Source organism: Melitaea cinxia, chromosome 25 (genome assembly GCF_905220565.1).
Source record: "Melitaea cinxia chromosome 25, ilMelCinx1.1, whole genome shotgun sequence".
Taxonomy (NCBI): Eukaryota; Metazoa; Arthropoda; class Insecta; order Lepidoptera; family Nymphalidae; genus Melitaea; species Melitaea cinxia.
This window is the reverse complement of record NC_059418.1, coordinates 1,612,220-1,628,359: the sequence shown is the minus strand read 5'-3', so window position 1 is coordinate 1,628,359 and position 16,140 is coordinate 1,612,220. Positions and strand designations below refer to the sequence as shown.

At 33.7% G+C, this 16,140-nt stretch overlaps 2 protein-coding genes across 2 annotated transcripts in view; one reads left to right on the top strand and one right to left on the bottom strand.

The window, feature by feature from the left end:
- LOC123665857 overlaps positions 1 to 6,860 on the bottom strand; it is a 75,188-nt gene extending 68,328 nt beyond the window's left edge. The window contains exons 1-2 of the mRNA XM_045600092.1: positions 6,606 to 6,860; positions 837 to 965 (exon numbers count right to left, since the gene is read on the bottom strand). Coding sequence (XP_045456048.1) covers positions 837 to 965; positions 6,606 to 6,860 — 384 coding nt within the window. The remainder of the gene's footprint in view (positions 1 to 836; positions 966 to 6,605) is intronic.
- A 922-nt stretch (positions 6,861 to 7,782) lies between these two features.
- LOC123666160 lies at positions 7,783 to 14,842 on the top strand. Its single transcript, XM_045600365.1, has 4 exons — positions 7,783 to 7,924; positions 9,784 to 9,874; positions 11,625 to 11,743; positions 13,908 to 14,842. Exons 1-4 carry the CDS (start codon positions 7,783 to 7,785, stop codon positions 14,081 to 14,083), a joined length of 528 nt encoding a protein of 175 aa, XP_045456321.1. The 3' UTR covers positions 14,084 to 14,842.
- Positions 14,843 to 16,140: the final 1,298 nt, after the last annotated feature.

The window sequence follows — 16,140 nt, the reverse complement described above, 5'->3', positions numbered from 1 at the left end:
GGAAGCGACGAACCGACTTCCAAAAAAGGAGGAGGTTCTCAATTCGACTGTTTTTTTTATGTATGTTACATCAGAACTTTTGACCGGGTGGACCGATTTCGACAATTTTTTTTTTTAATCGAAAGGTGGTGTGTGTCAATTGGTCCCATTTAAATTTATTTGAGATCTAACATCTAGTTTTCGAGTTATATCTAATAATGCGTTTTTACTTGACGCTTTTTTCGTCGACCTACGTTGTATTACATCACATAACTTTTTACTGGATGTACCGATTTTGATAATTCTTTTTTTAAACATTTTTGAAATTCTTTTTTTGTTGGAAAGGAGATAACCCTAGTTTTGTACCATGATAAGGAAACCACGATTTGATGATGGTATCCCAGAGAAATCGAGGGAAACTCTTGAAAATCCGCACAACTATTTACTGGGTGTACCGATTTTGATAATTTTTAATTTAATCAAAAGCTGATGTTTATCATGTGGTCACATTTAAATTTCATCGAGATCTGATAACTACTTTTTGAGTAATCTTTGATAACGCGTAGTTACTTGACTACTTTTTCGTCGATCTACGTTGTCGATGTAATTGAAGTCGGGTTTTTTTTGTTTGTCTGCAAACACAATTATTTTTATAGTATGTTATAATAACTGTGTTTATTACTAAACAAGAAACAACCCTTCACTTTACATCGACAAGTAATAAAACCAAAACGTAACAAAATCCGCATTATTATTCTATGTCCAGCAGTGGACTGCAATAGGCTGAAGTGTATAAAGTTTGTTAACGACTACCAATTCAAGTTCAAATATAAGAACATCAGATATAACCAACTTACTTCCTTCCCCTTGGCGATGGGTCGTCTCCTGGGCGCCCTCTGTGGTCTCGGAAGACGGCGGGACCTCCCGCCTCTACCTCCCGACCATGACGATGACGAGGATCCACTACCGGAGCCACGATGACCGATCTGAAGAAAGACGAATGCTTAGATTACTAAAAACTTTGAATTTCGCTTCTAATACTAAAGTACGTCTATGAAGTAACGTCTAAGAAGTTTCAGTTCTATCGCGTGTGAATTGCACACACTTTTTTTTTGTTACATATTATGGTAGGTATGAAATCCGAGTGACCTTTTCGCCATCAAACTATGTGGACAACGCCAATTTGTTCCTTTTTTTTAAATAAGAAGAAAAAAACGAACTTCTACTAAAATTCTGTTCTCATAAATATAAATCTCGTGTTCATTTTGTCAATGTGGATTCTGATAAAAAGAACTGGCTTACTAGTTACTCTTTTAAGGGTCTTGTAAACACGGGAACCTGTTGTTTGACGGTTTTAAGGGCCTATTTCATCATTTGTGGATAATGCTATTTGACCAATTATGATACAAATAGACTTTGACAGGATGAGGTAGACTAGGCTAGTAGGACCTATTTCCCCTCAATTCATAAACTGCAACTATAAGATTAATATATACCAATAAAAATATATAAATATAGTAGAATCCGATGGTAAAAAAAATTAATTAAAAACTTTTTACTGTTGGATACTGCCATCCGTCAAATAGCGTTATCCAAACTGGTGAAGCAGGCTTTACAAACCGTCAATACAACAGGGACCCTTCAAAATATATATATTCAACGCCACAGTCATTTTCAAACTTTAGACCCCGGGAAAATACCAATATGATAATGATGTTGATAAGCACGGGCTATTTTCTACAACTCGACGTCTTAATGCGCCTATTTTGCGTGATTGGCTGTGGACACTATTCATGCTATTCATGCATTTTACTTTTTTTTTTTTTTCTTATTACATCTATATAAACTGACATGGAATTTATCTTTTTATTGCTTTTTATTATTTGTTTAATTTCGACTGAATCTTAATTCTACTATTATTATTTATTTTATTTTTTCTGTTTTTTCTTTGGTTTGCTTTTATGCTTATTATTATGATCAATTTATTAATGCAACTTGTTATTGTACGTTAATTATTTTTTTTTTTTGGAACGTTAATTAATGTGACTTATTTGAAATGTTAATAAGTGTAAGTGGTAAATCCGTACTGATTAATAAAAAATAAATAATAAAATAAAATGCCAGCCTAGCTCCTTGAGGAAGCCTAGCAGACCCTTCACGTTGCCGACGACTTCCTGGAGCGACCTCGGTGTAAATAACAATAACTAAAGGATTATAATAATAAGGTTTTATGTCGTAAACTCTCAACAAATTCAATTCATTAAAAATGATATGAAGGATAAAGTTAATATTTATTTGTTTTTTGACCTTTGACATTACTTTCAGGGTCGTCTGGTTTCCGAAAGTGCTGGTAAAGACAATGCAGGAAATCTATTCTTGCAGTTGGCTATTACTCTTAAGGTACTACTAGATGATTTTATATGATACTCGCTTGTGTCCCGCGATTTTACAAGCAATAATTTAAGGAAAATAACCTAATATAATATACTATATGTATACGTTTATGTATATGTGTTTTTGTATTTTGGTGATTTGTGCTGTTTGTAATTTTTTTTTTTTTCTTCTTAAATAAATACTTCTTGCACTGTTTCTCTCGCTATAATCATATAATATAATAATATATGTATGTATATCGCTCACTTACTCATGATCGTGGGTTGGCTGGAAGAAATCTCTTATAATAAGTCCATCTTTGGCATAAACCTTATTATTATGTTACGTTTCTATGAGTAGTTTTGCAATTATATATATATATATATATATATATATATATATATATATATATATATAATTTACCTTTGAACTTAAATTATTAGATACTAAGATTAGAACATTCAAACAAACAAACAATCACTCTAGCAGTTTTTATCTAATATATAAAATGCTCGTGTCATGGTGTTTGTAGTTAAACTCCTCTGAAACGGCTCGACCGATTGTCATGAAATTTTGTGTGCATATTGGGTAGGTCTGAGAATCGGAACAACATCTATTTTTCATCCCCCTAAATGTTAAGGGTAGTCCACACCTAATTTTTTTTTAATTTTTAGATTCATTTTTTATTTTATTATGATTTGGCGTTGAAAAATACATACAAACCTAAATTTTCACCCTTCTACCACCAACCCCTGTTATCGCGTTTAGTGGCAAGACAACATTTGCCGAGTCAGCTAGTATTGGTATAGATATATATCTGCCAATCTGCAGTGGAGCAGCGTGATTGATTAAGATCTGACCATTCTCGTACATGGAGAAAGAGACCTACCACCACTGGGATGTTACAGGCTGAATGGTGATTGTTGATCTATAAACATATACTGTCCTAAACACTGATTTCTAGTTAAAAGTCAGTCTCTATCTATGTTTCCAAGCAGCCGAATTATAACCTATGTAACATTGTAAGTTGTCTACAGATGTTTCTGTTTTATAACATTATAACATACTAGCCGCCGGCTTCGTTCTGTCAAAAACTTAATAGTATTTTTTTTTTTATAGTCCCTATTAATACCTTCTATGGGCCTTAGGGAACATATATTCTTGAGTTGTGCACACAACATTCATTTTACATATAGGAAGAAGAAGATAAATATGATTTCAACTACAATGGTATTGTATTTTGTAAGTGCTGTTATGATTATATAAAAAATAGATGTGTATATGAGTCAGCTGTTACATAAAACACAGTTAATAAGCTGCCTATCTTAGGAACATTTGGGTTCTCTGGAAGAAATTACTAAATGACCATAAGTCCGCCCATTGTACTTCACAGACTGTAACTGTCTTTAAATATTTTGAATCTATCATACACTATTTTTATTCATCCTTACGAATATTGTACACTTCCTATCCGTCACTACTATATCGTGTCCTGTGCCCAAAGGTTATCTAGAAGAAATCGCTCTTCGGCGATAAGATCTCCTTTGTACATCTTTTTTTTTTGTAATTACTACTGTTTGTTTATATTTTGGTGTACAATAAAGAATATATTATTATTATTATTATTATGTTTACTAAAAATTTTACATAAAATGTAGTTATGGAGTACAATAAAGTATAAATAAACATATGACTTTTTTTTAACCATAATTATTTATTACTAGCTGCCTGGACTTCGATCTGTCAAAAGTTAATAGATTATTATTTACATAGATTTTTTGATTTTTTTTTTTTTTTTTTTCGTATTTAAACCTTCTACGGGCCTTAACGAACATAAAAAAAATAATTTAGCCAAATTAGTTGAGCCATTCTCGAGTTATGTGCTTAGCAGCATTCATTTTTACTTATATAGATTACTAGCTGACCCGGCGAACTTCGTATCGCCTAACACAAACTTTATCGTATGGTATTAAAGTTCAAATTGACTTTTAAGTATTATCACAAATCTTTTCTATGGGAGTATAGAAAAGTGTTGTTTTTAGACTTTTTCAGGAAATTTAATTTTTTTTTTAGAATTTTTCTCTCCGTAAGAACCATCCTCGTACTTCAAGGAATATTTTAAAAAAAGAATTAGCGAAATCGGTCCAACCTTTCTCGAGTTTTGTGCTTAGCAACACATTCAGCGACTCATTTTTATATTATAGATATAGGTATACAAGATGTTTTTTACCCTTAACCAATAAAACCATTTTGGGAGTATGAGGAACATGGTGATTGAATTCCTCAACAACTAATGAAAAGGGAGGATCCTCCGACCAGACGGTTGTTGTGCCTGGCGGGCTAACGCCCCGACAGTTGTTGTCGGGATCTTGTATATATACTTAATCACTTTGAAAACTCTGATAGCGCGATGTAGCATACGTCAGTTTTCTCTAATTACGTAGTTTGTAGTCGTTCGTATTTCGCGCGATAGACGTCGCCACACCATTACTTGATTAGTTCAAGTGGTTTGAGTCCAACTATAGTATAGCTATCCCATGGAAAAAACAGTCCTAGGCAAATCTATCCCTTCAACAGACATACATAACAAATCTTTATTTATATACATAATTATACTGTTACATAGTTGACAAATATATAAACTATAATGTGTCAAAAAGTTTCGCATCAATTGCCGTATTCAAGACTTGAAAAATTATTCATATTTAACCTCCTCATCCTCACAGAAGATCACAGCTAAATAATACTGCTTTCAACTAGTGTTGTGTTCCTGTGGTAAGTAAGGTGGCCAGCCATATGATTTATCATTTTCTTTACGATTTCAATTGTTTTTTTTTTTTTCATTTTGTTTTTATACAACTAGGTTGGCAAGCAAGTGTAGCCTAAAGACGCCTGCAACACTACAAGCATCGCAAGCACGTTGCCAACCCTACTCACAATCCCTCCAGGAGCTCTGGTCACCTTACTCACCACAGGAACACGACACTGCTTGAAAGCATTATTTTGCTGTGATCTTCTGTAAGGTCGAGGTACTTCCCCGTCGGGCTACCCCCAGATTTTGAGCAGGATATTGCCTGATGTGCTCTATCTCAGTTTTTTAAGTGCAATAAAGAATATATCATAATAAACATTTTTAATATCATAACAAAAATCGACCATTCCGATCGAACCTGCATCTCCGACTGTGTTGGTGCTCTAGTTAATTAAGCTATGGGACGATGTACTCGCTTGATCGAAATTTTTGACATTGTGATTTTATATTCGGTTCTAAGCGACCATGCCTTAATTGACCTATAGGACTTGTTTTTTTTTTAATTAATTTATTTATTTAGTTATGCATTAATGGCAACCAGTGAAACGGACACTCGATATTTCTCTCTCGATAAGTCTTTAGATTAAGAGCTGTTGAATGATCTAAGTTCAAAATTTGACCATTTGTCAGCATAATTTTGTTACAAAAAAAAAAAAAAAATAACCTTTACCTATCTAATTTCAAAATCAGACTGTTTATTGACATAATTTCTTCTTCTTTTACTTTGGCTCCCTGAAGGATTTGCCAATATCTGAGTGGAGCTTAGCTTATGTTATGAGAATCGTTAAGTTAGGGCAGAAAACTTTGCTTTGTGTAAGCTTTGTGGGAGTGCAAGTCGTAAGAGCAAAAACAAAGACGAAGAAGTGAATCAGAAAAAACGTCGGAGTTGTTGCCCGTTTTTCACAATTTTAAGTGCCGAGTTTGTTGCAAAAAAAAACCTTCGTTTTCTTCTTCTTTTACTTTGGCTCCCTGAAGGATTTGCTAATATCTGAGTAAATCTTAGTTAACGTTGTATGAATTGTTAAGTTAGGACAGAAAGCTTTGTTTGGCTCTTAATCTAAAGAGTAGCCCACAGTTTGTCTTTTCTGAGTGACAGCAAGTAATAATTCATTAACAATTTAATAATAAATTAGGGTGTGATGAGTAATGTATATTGAATCTTTTACAATTTTCAATATTTTACATTAATCTTTTCAGTATAACTTACAAGATATAAAAATAAGGATATGATAGATCACTAATGAAAGTAAGATTGATTTGAGTGTCAATATCTTGAAAACTATCATAAATATTATTAAAATGCAAAACAAATTTCACTCTGATTAGTCACATATATGTAATATGTATATAAACTGTCAAAATAGTAGCAGAGGTCAACGACATTGGAGACTAAAGGCAGACAGAATTGATTTAAGGAGTAAGGTTATTAGTATCAACTTACAGCAATCTCGAACAAGGATGGAAATTCCTGCTGGGGCTCGTCAGCCAGCTCCACGAGGAGATCGAGCTCAGCGCTCAAGTCAGCCAGCTCTGCGTCACCAAGCTCATCCTTCAAGATATCCCCAATTTCATCAGATACAGCGGCCACCGCTGTCACCACCTCGTCTGTTGGCAGACCAGTTTTAACCAAACCGCCGGCCTCAGACTCGGTCCCCGACCTACTACGATCTGAACGTTTCCCCATAGAAAACATCATTTAAAAACAGTTCTGTACACTAAATAGTGTAAACGAAACATCTAAGTACACCGCTCGATCAATTAGAACGCACGGACGGTTTCAATGTGTTTTTTACGAAACGAAAAATCATTTTTTCCTACAGACGGATGGATCGCGAAGTTTTTGACAATACCAATATGGCGACGGTATTTTTAGGTATTTGTGACCAGTCGCGGACCGCGATTGATGTACATTTTTGCATTGGCAATATCGAAAGCTTATATAATCTATCTATAATTCTATAAATTATAAAATATATATAGAAAATTCATAAAATCAATAAACACAAATAGTTAAAAAGAGCGAAAAAAATCGAAACATTATTTAATTGACTAAATGAAAATGAAATAATCTGTTTCAAAAATATTTTCTCTTTTTTGATCAAAAGTGAACAAATCAAGTAAAGAAACTTAACAAATTTACAAATCCCCAGAAACGAACAGTAAATCTATAAAATTATGTTCTTAACGATAATTTTATTGGTAATCTTATCAATAACATAAAAATAAAAAATAAAATATTATATTGCAAATTCAAAGCTCTCTTATATCAAATTGACAGTGACAAAGACTTGACAAAGGCATAAGACTGCCCTGCGCGAAAAACATACATTGCTTACATCCATCTTACATCCTACATCTAATTATAAATTTTGTATGAAAATGTCTAATGCAGGTAAAATACCGCAGTGCGATGCATGCTTAAACTTATACGCGTATATTAACATGTAAAACGATATCCCGCTTAATTAAATTATTGTTTCCTAGATTATTATGGAAGTACATAAGTGTTAACAAGTTTCTCGCAAGTTTTACACTTTATACGTATAAATTAGCTCTTGAAGTTGAGTCCGAGTTATCACAACGTGAGTGAAGACTTAGGTCAATCAAATAGATGCACTATGGCAGTTCAAAATAAAGTTTTGTATGCGTTTCGCGGTTGGATAGCGTTTGTAGCGTTTATGGATTTAGGAACAGCCGGCCGGTCCTATATTGAGAGAAGATCGTTCTTAAGTCATAATGGAGACAATGATCACTTAGACGGTGAGTAATTTTTTAATTAATCGGTTAAATCTAAGCTAGGTTAGTGTTGATATATTTTTTTTAAATAATTCAGAAAAGTAATTTATGTAACTTGATGTGACGTTTATAATTATTTTTTGAATTGATTCCCGATATTTATATAAGTTTAATTAAGTATATATCCTTTTAAAAATAATAATATTTAATGTTACTGTATTTCTATTTTTATTTTGTAGTACCTATATAATTATTTAGTTACCAAAATTTTGAAAAAAAAAATTTTTTACTAAGGATTTTTTAAATTATAATTTAATGACCTCGTGATATCTCAAAATCTGTATATCATAAATCAATTAATCTATCTGATACTCAGAATTTGTGACTATTTTGTTTTTATTTTCAAATAATTTAATAATATTTTAAATTAATTTTATATATAAATTATATATATAATTGGTGGTATATAAATTTATCTATATAAATATTTATTTCTGGTCTGGTTGCATGGAATGAAATAAGAATATTTATTTTGTGTAATGATTATCCATACACTTACAAGTTGGTAAACCTTCTTTGGTTTCCAATTTCACTGATTTTTTTAAAATGTGTTATGTTGTTACCTTTCATACACTTACTTATACGTGATGGTAAACCTTCTTTGATTCTCAATTTTATTTTTATTTTTAAATATGTGTTATGTCGTAACTTTGTTCTGGTTGTACCATTTTTTTTTTATACCAAAGCTGGTGCTTTTCATTTTGTTTATTTTAAATTTGAGTGACATGCTACAAGTAGTTTTTTAATTATCTCTCATAATCTTACTTGTCAATGTAAAATGAAGATTTTTTTGTTTGATAACAAACATTTATAAAAAAGTACATCATGATAGTAAAATTTACATACAATTTAGAAATGGCAACATTTAACATTAGGTAAATTACAAACCTAGGTAATGTACCTAGTTTTTTTTTTATGTCACTAGGTCGGCAAACAAGCGTACGGCTCACCTGATGGTAAACGACTACCGCAGCCTATAGACACCTGCAACACCAGAAGCATCGCAAGCGCGTTGCCGACCCAATCCCCAATCCCCCCAGGAGCTCTGGTCACCTTACTCACCAACAGGAACACAATACTGCTTGAAAACATTATTATTTTGCTGTGATCTTCTGTAAGGTCGAGGTACTACCCCAGTCGGGCTGCTCCATATTTTGAGCAGGAAATTCCTGCTGTGCCCTACCTCAGTTAACCTAGTGTTATCTAGTATTACCTTAAGCTAATTACTTACAATATTTAACTAACTAAGCTAACCTAGGCTTCTAACAATACCAGGGCGAGGTGGCGAATGCTAGCGCGACCCCATCATCGCGTGGTTTTTTAGTCAGTAGGAGTCTGACATATCTCTCTGGTGCCCCGCGCCGGAGGGTATCCGTGATGGATTTTCCTCATTCAAAAAAAAGCCTTTTACAATACTTATATGCCACTTTTTTCATGTAGGAAGGGGTCCGACTTTAATCCATCATGTTGTTCCACTGTACTTTGGTTGATATATTCTCTATCAAGAGGAACAATCTATGGCAGTAACCAGAAACGACACCTTTTTTTTTCACAACCAGGCCGGGAAACAAGCGTATGGCTCTCCTGATGGTACTGTTTACCACAGTCTATAGACGTCTGCTACACTAAAAGCATCCCAAGCAGGTTGCCAACCCTATCCCCAATCCCCCCAGGAGTTTGGGTCACCTAACTCACCACAGGAACACAACACTGCTTGAAAGCAGTATTATTTCGCTGTGATCTTCTGTAAGATCGGGGTACTAAAATCTTTATAAAAATAGGTCTCGAAGTCTTTTGATCAATAAATTTTTCTTTTATTTCAGGTGATTTCACGATATCTAGAATGCTGGGCATGTACTCTGTGTTGAAGGCGCTCGCCTTGATCCACTGCACGTTGTATATACATTACAGACCGTAAGTAACTATTTATTTATTTTTATTACAACTAGACAATAAAGCGAACAGCTCACCTAATGGTAAGCGATCACCGTAGCCTATAGACGTCTACAACCCCAGAAGCATCTAAAGAGTATCACCTACCCTCAATCCCCCAAGAGGTCTAAGATACCTTACTCATTTTTTAGCTGTGTACTTCTCTAAGGTCGACGTACATCCCCAGTATAATGAAACTCGAAAAAATGTATAAGAAACTAAATTATCAGTTTCTTTATACAGTGACGTAGCGAGCTAAACTCGCGCCCAGGGTTAGATTTAAAAATCGTCATTTTGAAGTTAGATAGGTTAGGGTTTTTTTTTTTTTTTTTGTAACAAAGTTATGTCGATAAACGGTCAAATTTTGAGTTTATAGTGCGTTCAACGAGCCGAGATACCAAATGTAAACAAAGCCCATCATTTTTTCGTAGCGACGACGGAACAAACAAAATGTAGTCTGTCTCTTTCTATCTTGTTTGTTTGCTATCTGCTGCACGTTTCTCTGCAAGGTCGAACGATATTTTAACTTATAGATAATTCGACGGTTCATAATCAAAACCTTACCCACTGCCTTCTTAGCCGATTTCGGAAACTATATAATATATACGGCATTATTTTTGTTTTGTGGACCATTTGGCGCCCATTTTTCATTGTGAGTAGCGCCCGGGGCATGATGTCCCCATTTAAAGCAAACCCAATTACTTCTTAGCATGACTAATAATAAATTAATTATAATAATAGTTTTTTTTTTTTTGATGCTACAACTTCTAATGTAGGGTTCAGCGTAGTTGCCATTCACGGCGGCCGTTGCTTCCAATTGCTCTCAGAGCACTTATTTATAATAATAATAATAATATTCTTTATTAAAGTGACCTTGGTTTGGTAAACAATATTTCTTAAATACTATGTTACTTTAATTATTATAATATTTTAAATAAATAAATGTTACAGTTAACTATTACAATACACACGAATCACTGCGGCACCATTCCATTTGCAACGGCACAGCAATGATTCATGTATATGCAATCCAGTCTACTGGATATCTTGCCCAGAATGCCGTTGGCACTACCTCGCACTCTACGCACCAGAGACATCTTTTTCTCATATATTTTTTCTCTATATTTACACAAATTTTTGTTTCCGGTTTGGGTCTTTGTAGGCTTCCTTACCATGTCTAGAAGAGCACGTTAAGCTTATCATTGTTATCATAGAAACCTGATAACGATCGTTACTTATAGTAGGGAAATTACAGACGTACCCGCAGAGGAGCAGTGTGATGGACTAAACTTCACCTACACGGAGAAAAATGCCTTTGCCCAGCTGTAGGGTGTTACAGATTGATTAGCCTCAGCCTGTAATATCCCACTACTGGGCATAGGCCTCTTTCCCCATGTAGGAGAAGGATCAGAGCATAAGCCACCACACTGCTCCAATGCGGGTTGGCGGATATATTCTTTACTATGAGTAACGATCGCTATCAGGTGTACATGATAACAACCGGGACCGACAGCTTAACGTGCTCTCCGAGGCACGGTGGGGAGACCCACTAGGACTGCACAAACACCCAGACCACGGCAAACACCTGTATGGCCGATACAAATGTTTGTCATGTGCGGGGATCGAACCCGCAACCGCCAGCGCAACAGGTACAATCCATGGCTGTGACCTCTGCGCCAACGCGGTGTCTATAACTACAGATTGATTATAAAAATATAATGTTTTTTTCCAGCGTGGTGTCAATGGGCTACTGGTCGTTGTTTCTAACAATAATATTATATTTCACGGAGGCCTTCTATTTTCACTCGACGAATCTCAACTTCTATGTCGTCTTTCCTTGCATACTGAACAGTGAGTATTATATATTTATTTAATAAATTAGCTGCCCGGACAGATTTCGTTCTGTCAAAAGTTAATAGTATTTTTTTTTTTAGTAGATACGTTACGTTATACGTTTTATACGTTTTTTTTAGTAATACCTTCAGTTGGCCTTAAGGAACATACAAAAAAAAAAGTCAATTTGGTCGAGCCATTGTGGAGTTATGCGCTTGGCAATATTCATTTTTATTTATATAGATATTTCTCGATGTCAGAAAAAGTCAAATCAATCCAATAATCATGGCATAAAGTAAAAATAATACTATTTAAAATATTCTTATTTTTTTATAATTAATGCGCTAAACTATGTTTAAATGGTAAAGCCAGTGTTAATTTTTTTTTTTTTTAATGGTAAAATATGCTATACTTATACAAGGTAATACTGTAATGCAAATAATGCTGCTGCATCAAGCAGTTGCAGACGTCTGTAAGCTACGGCAACCGCTTACCATCACGTGAACCATACTCTTGTATGTCACCATTGAAGTATATAAATAATTTAGTTTGCAGGCAAACGAAGAAAAACCGACTTCAATTATATCGACGTATACAAAGTAGGTAGACAAAAAAAAAAAAAACGTCAGGTAAATACGCATTATCAAAGATTACTCCAAAAGTTGCAATCAGATCTCGATGAAATTTAAATATGACCACATGATTAACATCGGCTTTCGATTAAATTAAAAATCATCAAAATCGGTACACCCAGTAAAAAGTTATTGCGGATTTTCGAGAGTTTCCCTCGATTTCTCTGGGATCCCATCATCAGATCCTGGTTTCCTTAGACTGGTACCAAAACTAGGGATATCCCCTTTCCAAAAAAAAAAAGAATTATCGAAATCGGTCTATAAACGACGGAGTTATCCCCGAACATACATTAAAAAAAACATACGGTCAAATTGAGTAACCTCCTCCTTTTTTTGAAGTCGGTTAAAAAATTCCAAAAAATTAATTTCAATTACATCTTTTTACAGAAGTAAGCTTTAATTATTTATTAGTTTTTTTCAAACTAGCTAGCCCGTTGGCGCAGTTTGTAGTGACCCTGCTTTCTGCTCCGAGGGTTGTGGGTTCGATTCCCACCTCTAGTCTGGGTGTAATATAAATATTTATTTATATATTTATATATGTATTATTTATAAGTATGTTATCGAAAAAAAAATATGTAGCTATATACCAGTGGGCTGTTACCTATAACACAAGCATTAAGTTGCTTACTTTAGGAACAGACGACCGTGTGTGTATTGTGTAGATATTTATTTATTTATTCAAAATGAGTAACTGCGGTGTTGCCTGCCGGTCCATCTCACCAGAATCTACATTCCACATCAGTGACAATTTTAATCATATCAAAAACAACCTAATTCAAATAGGCTTCAAAATTAATTTCGAATCGTCATTTTACAAATTAAAATTTTAAAGTGATTATTAGTTTTCAAAAGTAAAGCTAACACCTGAAGAATCGGCAAAAAACTCTGCAGTTGCTGTTGAAAATAATATATAAACTGTGTTTTGGTACAAAATTACTAATATCTTGCATGAAACAGCGTCACACACATTTTTATCAACTACTCGCCGACCCGTGCCCACTTCGTCGGGCGTTAGATATTATTTTTGATGCAAATATATAGTAAAGTTTTCATCTCGCTCGTATTTCTCCGTCTTGATTCACATATACCATTATTTTTTACCGAATTTTTTGTTCAATAACAATAAAATATCACTCCTGAATAGTGTACCTTTCTGTTAGTGTAAGAATTTTCATGATCGGATCAGTGTTTGCGAAGATTGACCCCTACAGACAAACAAAGTTAGAAACTTCACCTCTTTGTCATATTATTATAGATGTAATCCTGCACCGAATAATACGTTTTATCTATTAATTTCTTTTTAACAAAAAACTTTAAATTTATGTTGGCACAATTCCATAATTGTGTGTGAGATTTTATTATACATGCAAATACCCTAACCCAGAAAGGAGACGTTTACTTTGAGAAGTCAGAAACATGGAGTTACAAAAAATAATAATTTGTAAAAATTAAAACTATTCAAAGTGCTTTTGAAGCTTACTCGAATGAAGTAATTTTTTATTTTGGTTTATATGTATATATTTTTACTTGTGTTTTGTCTTTTTTTTCAGTTATCACTCTACTGGGTTTACTGTATCTACCCTCGAAATTGAAATTATGGGGTACGATTCCCGGTACTTCCGGTATGGACAGAGAGTTAGATGACGAGAACACGCAGATACTACGGCAGATGGGTAATTTCAGACGACGGAAACCTGGCAACCCCATCAAAAATAAACACTTCTGATTAGTGTTACCGCGGTGTAAAAATAATTGGCTGTGTATTTCCTACACTTGATGAAATAGGGGCCTTATAAAATCATTGTTGTTTTTTATTTAATTGAATACACAAATTGTCACAAAAAATATTTTTTATAGTTTTTTTATCTGCTAATTGGTTTTTCTTCATTTTTTTAATGACAGTGACATTTTGTGCATTTAATTAAGTATGCATTTAAAGTTTTTTTTTTTTTTTAATTTCGTAAAATAAGCGTTTTAAAATTAAATATCGCACTGGCAAATGATTTTAACTTACCGAAATGAAATCTCAAATCATCAAAATTTACATTAAATGGTTTAATAAAAAAACAAATTATTTACAAATAGTTGAAACGGAACTACATTAACAAAAAATAACAGAAATCACGTGGTATTGTCTATAAAATTTTGACAGTTCTTGAAAATTTTATTGAGATGGTATTCTAGACAGCAGTAAACAATCTGTATTGTGACTTTTCCATTCCACATGACATACGTGAAATTAGTTATGGGAAGAGAAATTGATGACTAATCAAAACGTAAGAAAACGTCCTAAAATTTTAGATGTTAAATGTTTTACACCAATTTCGTTATGTGTAACAACTGGAAAAAAAATAATACTGACCAGTGCTGCCAACTACTAAACCAAGGCCGACGCTGTATTCGGTAAAACTTTGACTGTAAAAGCCTGACCTTAACATAGATTCTTAACAGTCAAACGTATTCTATTTTTTTAAACTGACATAACCAAAAAAAAAATCGTACTAAACGCCAATAAGCTGAAAAGAACGAAAAACAAAGCGAAAATGTCCTACAAAAGCCGAACAGATAATATTCGTCCTTGTCTAATAGTGATGCCAATATTTTGACATGTGTAGAAAAAAAAATGATAGAATCAAATAGCACGTTATTTTAACACAAAAGTTGATCAAAATTAAACCAAAATATTGACAATGTAAAAAAAAACAGCATATATGGAATTATTGTAAAAAAAAAAACGACTAAAAGAAAAATTGCACGGGCTACTTCGCTTAAAATAAAAAACTAGAATATTTTTATCGCTGTTATATTAAATATCTGTTAAATTCGAATTGGTTACCCACTCAATTTAAAATATTTAAAAATACAATGAAATAATAATAGATAACCTACGTGTATTATTCTAACACTAAAAAATAAACAATGTAGTCCGAGAGGCGACTTCGTTTTAGAGGTCGTTATCAAGTGAAAAATAAAAACTAAAAAATGTTTTAAGATATTGTTGTGCATTCACGCAAATTGACCAATAATCTAACATTTGCCAAATGTTTTTTGCTTAGGATTAAATGAAAGCCTTAGATGTTGTGTGGCTTTAACGCTTAGTTATAGAACGTAGACATTGAGCTGATTAAGCTCGGCTAGACTTCATTTTGCTTGTGTAGTTTCTAGAGTATCGTAGTATAATACATAGATAGGTGGTAATTATAGTGATCACGGCTATTTTGTGTCGCTGGCACGGTCTTATATACAGATCATGAAACTAAATCGAAGTTGAATAGTGAGCGATTAGTACGATAATGTCATAACTTTTCGTTCGCGTTAACGCTGCTGTACGTCACTGCTATCGATGTGTGCGCTCACGTATTGCGGTCATTGTAATTTGTTCTATTGAGGTGACGCTTCATTGTAATTGGTTATATTGAGTGACGTTTCGTGACGTTTCATTGTAATTGGTTATACTTTAAAATATTAATGACGTTGAGGACCATCGATCGTCATGCCTCTGGCGGCTACAATTAAGCCGACGTACATAACACTGTAGTTGCCCTACTTGTGTATAAGACTGTGGTCGATAGTTTTTGGTTTGATCACCAGACACGCGTTTGTATAGGACATGCAAGTATGTGTCGTCCGCTGCGCGTTTATGTATGTTGTGTGTTCCCAGACCCAGACAAATTTAACTGGATTCGTATGTTATTAGGGACGAGCAAAACGTGTTCGTTTTAGTTAGTGAGTCGGCTTCGAAAAATAGCTATTTCATATTTTGTTTACATTTTTGTCGGATAC

What these genes read in the sequence shown, in the direction of transcription:
- LOC123666160 (XM_045600365.1), top strand. Translation starts at nt 7,783, where the DNA reads ATGGCAGTTCAAAATAAAGTTTTGTATGCGTTTCGCGGTTGGATAGCG. An exon ending in AGACAATGATCACTTAGACG is followed by an intron (nt 7,925 to 9,783) that starts GTGAGTAATTTT and finishes CTTTTATTTCAG; the next exon opens with GTGATTTCACGATATCTAGA. An exon ending in CTTTCCTTGCATACTGAACA is followed by an intron (nt 11,744 to 13,907) that starts GTGAGTATTATA and finishes CTTTTTTTTCAG; the next exon opens with TTATCACTCTACTGGGTTTA.